General features: G+C 32.8%; 1 protein-coding gene across 1 annotated transcript; it reads left to right on the forward strand.

The window, feature by feature from the left end:
* Positions 1-1429: 1429 nt before the first annotated feature.
* LOC113690653 (uncharacterized) lies at positions 1430-2776 on the forward strand. Its single transcript, XM_027208649.1, has one exon. It carries the CDS (start codon positions 1430-1432, stop codon positions 2774-2776), a length of 1347 nt encoding a protein of 448 aa, XP_027064450.1.
* Positions 2777-9698: the final 6922 nt, after the last annotated feature.

Genomic DNA, 9698 nt, shown 5'->3' on the forward strand with positions numbered 1-9698 from the left:
TTGGGCTTATTGCTTAGTAGACAAATTGTCCATACGTAGTGAGTGGCTAAAAAGTGGGCTACAGTCATAACGCTGCAATAATTTCTGATCAATAGGTTATCCTAACTCCGCCACCCTATTAAAAGGATCTCAAACAAAGCAAAATTAAGGCCCTGTTTGATAACTCTATTCATCACTTTAATTTAATTTAATGTATTCAAATCTCAATATGTTCAGATGCATTTGATACCTAAAAATTGAAATTATGAATTAATTAAGTAGCACTGAATTTTCTAAGCAAAATTTGCTTGCAAAAATAATTGATAAGCTATTCACTTTTTACTTAATGTGATATACAATCAAATATATCAAATTCAGTACCTAATAATTCAATAATTTAGTGAATTCAGATTTAAAATTTAAAACTTTAGACTTCAGTTTTTAAACTTTAGTTTTATCAAACGAGTCCTAAGTATCTCACGTGCTATCCTATATCAATCTATCATCTGACTAATTATTTTCTTAGAACAAATGATATTAGCACTCCTAAAAAGTGTGGATTAATCTTCCTTCTACGCATTATAGGTGGACAAAATTATCCGCTAACTCGAAAACCCTCTATATCCGATCCAAAAATTAGGATACTCAATCTGTATTATTTCATCGGATCAAAAGAGGGTTGGGTATCCGTTAAGATGCGAGGTGGGTTAGGGTCAAAAAATGAATAATTATTTTTTATTTTTATACACATACTATCAAATAATATTTTTAGAATTAAATAAGCAATTTCATTGAACAAATTGCATTACAAATATGAGAGACTATAATTTATTTATAAGATTCATTTGTAGAGGTCATAATCTTATGTTTTATAGAAAAGATTTTAATAAATGGAGAACATATATTTAAGAAAATGTGCTACTTATTTTAAACTTTTATTGATTCTGAACCCGTTGATCCGACCCTATTTCAGCAAGTACTTTATAAACAGGGGTACCCGCTGATATGTGGGACAAGGAAGGATTAGAAAATGAATGATCCGCAAGGTACAGGTCAGATCAGCCAAATGGTAAACGAGACGAGTACCCACTCGCACCCACCCCTACTATGCATTGACAGTGTATCTACTGTCATGTTTGGATGAATGTCATATATGTTGAATTTGAATTTTAAATTCAAATTTCATCTATGTGACATTCATATGATAGTGTGTACACTGTTACTATATACAAGATTTACGCAAAAAAATATTTGGTACTCTTCCATACTAAATTATTTGACCATAGTTTCCCGAGTTTAAGTAGCAGGCCAAGATAAAATACGAATTTGTTCAATTCTTGTCAAAGTCATTGTATATGTGAACAAAATCATGAGTTTCTTGAAGAATCTCCACTGTAAGATACTTTCATGTGGGATTTTTGTTATTCTTCTCTTATCATTAATAACCAAGATGAAGGAAAGTACCAGCTTCCCCAGATTGAAAAATGACGATGTTCTTAACATCTTGGATAAATACGGCATTTCACCTCCCACAAAAGGTTTGCCCCGTGACAGATCAGAAGCAGCAGTCCATTACTATTACTATTACTATTATGGAGTGTTTCAACATCTGGCTCAAGAAGGATACCTTTCTACAACCTCAAGATCATTATGCATCCGAGGCACAAAATTGGATCAAGAAGTCAATGCATTGAAAAATGCTGGTATTTCTGATGTTATCATGATTTCAGGTCAAAGTTTTGATCGATTTGGAAACAATACTTTTGATTTCGCATTTTTTGGTCCAAGAACTAGTCAGGATTTTGTGTTAGTTGACCAGCCTTTTGAAATTGCTTCTGAAGTTTGTAGGATTCTTAGACATGGAGGGTACTTAGTTGTTCACATAGCAGTTAAAGATGAGTATAGTTTTAACTCTTTTGTTAGTTTATTCACCTGCTGTAGATTAACAACATTTAGAGACATTAAAGGCTTGAATTCGACCTCTTCTCTTCGTGAAGTAGTACTAAGAAAAAGTTTGGAAGATTCAATTTCGGATGATATTGCCCAAAGATGTGATAATAACACAGTTCCAGAGTACAAGCGGGATTTAATTGGCGATCTTGAGCCATTGGAAGAAAAAGAACCAACGGAAGACTGGACCGAACAGGGAAAGAACCGCGAGAGCATCAGGTTATTCAGGTATCTCCCTACCATGGTTGATTTAATTTACAAGAGGAGGTACATTTACATTGACTTGGGAGCTCGAACTTACGATTCAACGATTGGAAATTGGTTTAAGAAGCTGTATCCAAAGCAAAACAAAAACTTTGAAATCTTCGCGATTGAAGCAGACAAATCTTTTCATGAAGAGTACGAAAGGAAGAAGGATGTCACGCTTCTGCCATATGCAGCATGGATAAGGAACGAGACATTAGTCTTTGGAACAAGAAATAAAAAAAGGGAATATACAGGCAGGATTCAATCAGGACAGCCACAAGTTTTGCAGGACTACAAGGAGGAGCAAAACGTTGTACAAGCCTTTGATTTCGCAGGTTGGTTGATAAGGTCATTTTCCAAGCAAGATTTTGTAGTCCTTAAAATGGATGTTGAAGGAACTGAAATGGATTTGATCCCAAGATTGGTGAAGAGTGGAGCAATATGTTTGATTGATGAGTTGTTCTTGGAATGTCATTATGATCGTTGGGTGAAATGTTGTTCGGGTAAGAGGACTAAGAGGTACAACTCCACATATGATCAATGCTTTAATTTGTTCTCAAAACTCAGGCAGGCTGGTAGCCTTGTGCATCAATGGTGGTGAGCTGACAGATTTGAAGTTACAATTTGACCTAGACAGGCAGTTTTTCAATCGAACAAACAATGCGATTTATTCTTTCATTTTCATGTATGTTCGTGATGTTTTGAGATTGTAGTCTAGCATGAAACAGTCCTTTTATCCTCTACTTTGATTTAGTTTAGTTGTTACTCATTGTGCAATTTGTTTTTCTTCCAAAAACATTGTCCACACAGCACCATGGTGGTGCTAATATAGATTGGCATTCTTCAGATGACCTTTTCCTAGGACGAGAGGATTGGGAAGATTTGGGAAGAACGCACCTCTGATGTACCAATTACTGTGTCCATGACAAACATAGTGAAACTTCTTTTTACAATCAAATTCTATTAGGTGATCAGGAAGTAAAAGTGATTCGGTATGAGATATACGGATAGCCTTGAAATAACCTCCTCACTTATTTAGCCGCAGTTTTTTTTTTCTTTTGTTTTTTGTTTTCAATGTTTATTTCTTTTCTATGCTCCATTGTTTAATTTAAGTTTATCTTTCTTAGACGATAGTAGGTAATTATGAGACACATATATTTTCGAATATTATATACATTATACATATACGTGTGTTATTCTTGTTTCTTTTCATGTGTGGACTCCAAACATTACAAGAAAAAAAATTAAAATATGAAGAATTTGAGAGCCAATAAAAAAATAACAAGATTACCTCGCTAAGGTACCTACCAGTTAATCACAAAACTCTAACTCAGTGGCCACCGCCTCTCTTGATAGGGTGGAAGGTCAGGAGTTCAACCCTTACCTTCCACCAAATTGCCACTTTAGGTGGCTCCCTTACCTCCCCTTTCCCATAGGTTAGAATAGCTTAGATTACAGGACTTCTATCATTGGGAAAAAAAAAAAAAAAAAAAAGAAAAAAAAGAAAAGAAAAGGTACCTACCAGTTAGGGTGGTCTCGAGGGTATGGACAAGTAAATTGATACGTAGGCCCCGAATTGCCAACGTATTAGCGGCCCGAATTGGGTGGCACCTGATGCAATCGATATCTATGCAAAGGAACTTCTTAACTTTTAAAATTGAAATTAAGCGGCCGATTTTTAGCCCAAAATAGTAAGGTCTGGTCTTGATCGGTAGTTTGAATAAATGTTTGAGGACTTCACCATCTTATTATATTCATAAGTATTAAATTACAGAAATCATATATATATATATATATATATATATATATATATATATAAAGTCATATTCTCATATTTTATCCGTTTTTCTATTCTGAATCCTACTTGGCTAAGGCTCTGTTTGATAACACTGAATCTGAATGCTGAATACTGAAATAATTAATTTGCTGAATTTTAAGCACTAAAAAGAGATATATGAATGTCTGAATCTTAATGCTGAACCTATTTATAGTGTTTGATAAATATTCATAACTTAATGCTTAATAAGCTAAATTGTACAATTTTGCCCTTCTATCTTTTAATCCAAAAAGAAAATAGAACTTATGATTTAATTAACTTAAAATTGTTAGGTATGAAAATGACAATGATTGTGAAGAGCAATGCATACAATGACAATGTTTCTTTGTGTGAGAAAAGGGTATGGTTTCATCATTTTGAGAATGGGAAAACAAGCTTTTAATACTCCAAAAGCACGTTCAATTACATTTCTCAATCTTGCATGTGCTTGGTTAAAGCGTTCTTTTTTTGATCTTGGACGAGAAGCATTTCGAAAATCAGACAACCAATATCTAATATTTCGATATGGTGTCATAAAGCCACGTGTGTGTGGATAAGTTGCATCATATAAATAATATTTATCTGCACAAAAAAATATATATCAAAATAAAAATATTTGTGGATGAAAATTACTGCAAAAAAAATACTATTGTTAAAAAAAAAAATTTGAATAGAGAATATCAAGTTGTTTTGTCTAATTAGATAAGGATTTTGAATAGGGAATATTAGGTTGTTTAATTAGATAAGGATTTTGAATGTAATTAACAAATAGGGATATATTTGGTAGATAAGATAAAGTAGTTGAAGTAAATCTCTTGATTCTTATCAAATTAAGCATTCAGTTACGATTCTTGTGCTGAAAAAAATACATACAAATTCAGCACCACTTAATAAATTCAGCAGGTGAATTTTTATTTATCAAACACCCACAACATCTGAATGTCTGAATGAATTCAGTTTCAACACTTTTTTATGTTATCAAACAGGCACTAAGTAAACAAGCAGTTTATTTTATTTGTTCTCATATTAATCACACGTTATCTCTCTCATATCTCTCCCCTGATAGCCTAGCATCTTTATTTTTTCCCATTGTGGATGAACTTTTGTTAACTAATTCCTCTCTCACCCTTACTCTCGATCTCATCCTTTTTATCAATCTATCATAATCAAATTTTAAATACAAAACCATCTTATCACAAGAGTCAAAATTTTTTATGTTTAATTATAAGCTTTATCGCTTTCCCTTTCTATTGGTCAAGGATGTAATTTGCAGGTACATGAAGAATGCTTTCCAATGAAAGAATAAAATAGTACATGAAAAATGTTTGTTCATTGTTTTTTTGCACGATTTTTTTTTTTAAATTTTATCAATCCATGTGAAATCGTATCATAATCTTCACGTAAATCCTATTTTTTCATGCTTAATTATAAGATTGATTCCTTTTCCTTTTTATCTGTCAAGAATGCACTTTGTAGGTACATCAAGAATGTTTTTCAACAAAAGAAAAAAAGGTACATCAAGAAGGTTTCTTCATTTTTTTTTTTTTTTGCATAATTAGTTAGAAAGTCTTAGCTACGGATTTGTGTTTTGATCAGTTTTACACCATTTGTATTGTTTCCACAGAATTAAAAAATAATTAAAAATTATATATGACAAAATTTTATTACATATTTTACAAGATTATTTGAAAAGTCAAAATATTTTTCATATTCATTTAAAATATATAAATACAAAAGATTTTTGAATCATACATACAATCATTTATTATATAGGTATATTACAAGTACTTACTAACTGGATAGGTTTTTAAGTAATAAAAAACTTATCATTAATAAAAAAAAATTATCATTATTTCAAATAAATTTCCTAATACTAGTTTGAGATAAGTTTCTTTTATGTAAGATAGCACATTTTTGCCATAAATTAGTAAGTTTTGATCATTAATCAAATTTACTATGTTATCAGTAAGAATTACTATTTATCCATACAAACTTACTATTACATAAACTAAACTTTCTCTTAAAAGTAAATTTGGGATATAAAATAGCAATTTATTCCTTTAAAAAGTAAGTTCCATATTTATTCTAATTTACCTTTTGAGACATAAAAGTTGCTAAATTATTATATTAATTTACTATTTTAGATGAGAAGGCTCTCCCTTGTTTCTAAGTGTTATCTTATTTTAGGTGGAAAGGTCCAGCAGATAACCAAATCTCAAAGTTTGATAACTTATTATATCCCATGTAAAAACTGTTTCTTTTACCATAATTATATAGATAGCTGAAACATTTTCCTAAATCTCAATCAATTATTGAAGATTATATTGACGTGACAAATCACAAATGCATAGATGAGTATATGCTCAATTTTCCCGGGCAGGTAAGGATTCATTGGGCTTGCACTGGTGAACGAATTGTCCATACGTCGCTAAACAGTCGGCTACACTGTCCTGAAATTGTATTTGGTACTCCTTCCATACTAATTTAATGATTTTTTTTTTTGGCACAAGTATTTGGAGGCAATGCTGCGTTTCTTTTTTCTTTTCTTTTAAAATTTGAGTTCCTTTCAAGTTTGGTGATGATTTTTTGGAGTGACACTTTACACTGTAACTGGAGGTTTTTTTTTTTTTTTTTTTTTTGGTGATAATTAGATGCATCAAAGGCTAAATTAAAATTTTAGAATAATGGTTGGTTTAGGTTTTGAGTAACACAATAGAATCACAAAGAATAAGAGATGAATTGAGGTAGAAGACTATGTTGAGTTAATGGAGGAAAGATGGTTTTGATTCGGAAGAGCAACGAGAATGAGCTTGGAACATGAACAAGCAGTACAAGAAATTCCAGCAGTAATAGATGATAGGGGGCATTTTTTGAAATTCAAGGAACATAAAACAGTGATTGGAAAATTGGAAGTTCCGGGTTCAAATCTCCCAGTCCCCTCCTCACTTCTTACTTAAATCTTGCCATTCAATGCTTAGCGATTGACAAGTCATGAATTAAAGGTTGTGGATTCTAATCTACTCCAAGTCGTGAGTTCTAATCCCTGTACTCCTTCCCCACTTCCTGAAATCCATCCCTTCCAGGCTAGAATTTATAAAAAAAAAAAAAAAAAAAAAAAAAGTCAAAGACTTTTGAAGTCCAAATATCATTTGCCTTCTTAATTAGAGAACTTATGTGACATTCAATTTTTTGTAGGATTCTTTATGTGATAACCCTGTACAATCTAAAGGTATTGTTTTCCTCTTTTCCCAAATGTACATAAAATGTACTTGATTGCCCTGAATGTGTACAAAATATTAGGTTAAATTTCTGAAATGCTCGTTAATCCCTAGTGTATTGTGTTTAGTGGGGTTCTCTTGAGGCTGTTGATAATTAATTATTGCATAATCCTAGAAGATTTATGGCCCATTCAAGTCTGTTAAGGATGTTAGCCCAACCCTTTTTGTTTCTCAACCTGTTTGAGTTCAATTCCCTTAATTAGATTGGTGAGTCAAATCAGTAAATAGTAACTATAGCACCTCTTTTACTAATCAACCCTCAAGATGCGTTTTACTTGGACCATACAAGTTTAGATGGGGCTAAAATAGGCAACTAACATTTATTTATCTTACGCATTGACCATAGCATTCCTTCTCCGCTGCTGTTCCTCTGGTTTCTTTGCTGTTTCGGAGCTTTCATCCGTCCTTCAATTTACGATCGCAGAGCTGGTAATCTTTGCTGGCCAATCTTTTTGCCTTAAATCTCTACCTTGTGGTTTCAATAATTGTGCATCTATGATTTGGATGGATCTGTTGTTCAGCCTTTATGTAATATTTCTTCATCTATTAGGGTGCACCTATTTTTTAGATTATATTTGTGGTTGTCTTAGTTTCAAGCCTTACTAAATTTACTTCTTGTTCCTTCTGATCTTTTAACATCTGTAGCTTTGTTTAACTTTTGTTTAGTTTGTGACGCCCCACCTCTCCCTGGGACGAATTTTAGGGTATCAGCGGAACGCCTGCCCAACTTTCGTCAGGACTCACGCACTCATTCAAGTTTAATAAAGGATCGCAAGTCTATCATCGATTTAATTAAGAAATACTTTGAATATACAAACTCGAAACTCCCAAGTATACCATTTATGATTACAAACCACAAAACCCAAGTATAACAAAAATTACACTTTAACGGTCTCTAATAACATACAAAAGTATACTAACCTCAACCAAAGTCGCTAGTCTAGAATCTCCAACTTCCACCTCCAAAGCCTGTTAAGAAAAAACAAATTTAAAGGGATGAGCTAACGCTCACTGAGGTCAAGAAAACAAGCACGTAGGACCAATTAATCGAATAGCATGTTTGAAAGTATCTTTAACATGAACTTTCATTTAAATGCACATGTAGGAAATAAACACACAAGGAAGGATACAGGAGCTTTCAGGAGCTATTTCCACGTCTCGAGAGCTTCAAACCATCTGGGGTTGACTCTCCGTCAACTCAAGGTAACATGACCTTAGTGCTCCACTTACTTCCTCTATCCAACATAACACCCTTTCAGATCCGGAACCAAACACGTATGAAGTGGCGAGACTATTCGAGTATGCCAAGCGAGATCTCAAAAGATCAAACTATAATATTTTCCAAGGTTCATCAAGCTTCTCGACCAAACCCTTGCCGACTTGAGTTTCAAGGTTAGCCAATGGGTTGGAACGTCCCCACAAGTATAAGTGGTCGATGAGACAACGCTCCAATCGACTTAAAATCGATCATTGCACTGAGTCGGTATGAGAGGCATCTCCCACCGAAATAGGGTGTAGTACATGCTTCCGCTCAGTGCTCACGAGTTAAACATGTTCATGTACAAGTGCAAGTCATATATATTCATTTAACAAGTATCATGTAATCAGGAAAGAGAGAGGATGAGCGCGGTAAAGTACACTCTTGCCTCGACAAGTTCATGTATCATATAACACTTGTACAAATAGCAATTCAATCATAGTAACATTGAACATGACACTCACCAAAAGTCAAGGCAAAACAAGAGCAAAGTGAGAAGTCAGATGAGCTATTCGGTGTCTTCGTGACCACCTGAGACATGCACAATCATGATTATCTAAGTACTTGACTAAGGTTATAAAAAAAAATATTTTCTTGTTACCCACTCTCAAGGTCACTAGCCGAGTCAAGTTAAAGGAACCTTTCTCGCTAAATCATTGAAATAATGCTCAAAGAGAACTCAAAGGTTGTTTTCGATTCAAATCATGACAAAAAATCTCAATTCCAAAAAAAAAAGTATTATATATACTTTTGGCATGAAAATCGAAAAAAGAAAAAATGATTTTCATCTCTCAAAACTTCTAGTCCTACGCCCAAGTTTTAATAAGATAAGGAACGTTCACATTTTCTAAATTAAGGGAGTTAGAATTCATCAAAACTCCACTCATTTCCATATAGGGCTGCAAACGAATCGAGCCGCTCAAGTCGAGCTCGATATTAATCGAGCTCGAGCTCAGAATATTAAACTCGTTAGCTCGCTAGCCGGCTCGTGAGCTTGGGTATATATATATATATATATTTTATTTTTATTTAATAATAAAATTACGTATATTATATATATATTTTTTATTTTTTATTTTCATAGTAAAATTACGTATATATCCTTAATATTTTATTATTTATTAAAAAAATATTATTTTATTTATTTTTTTAAAATATAAAATAATTATTT

Source organism: Coffea arabica, chromosome 5c, assembly GCF_036785885.1.
Source record: "Coffea arabica cultivar ET-39 chromosome 5c, Coffea Arabica ET-39 HiFi, whole genome shotgun sequence".
In the NCBI taxonomy this organism is placed as follows: Eukaryota; Viridiplantae; Streptophyta; class Magnoliopsida; order Gentianales; family Rubiaceae; genus Coffea; species Coffea arabica.

Coding starts and splice junctions, on each gene's coding strand:
- LOC113690653 (XM_027208649.1), top strand. CDS start 1,430: ATGAAGGAAAGTACCAGCTTCCCCAGATTGAAAAATGACGATGTTCTT.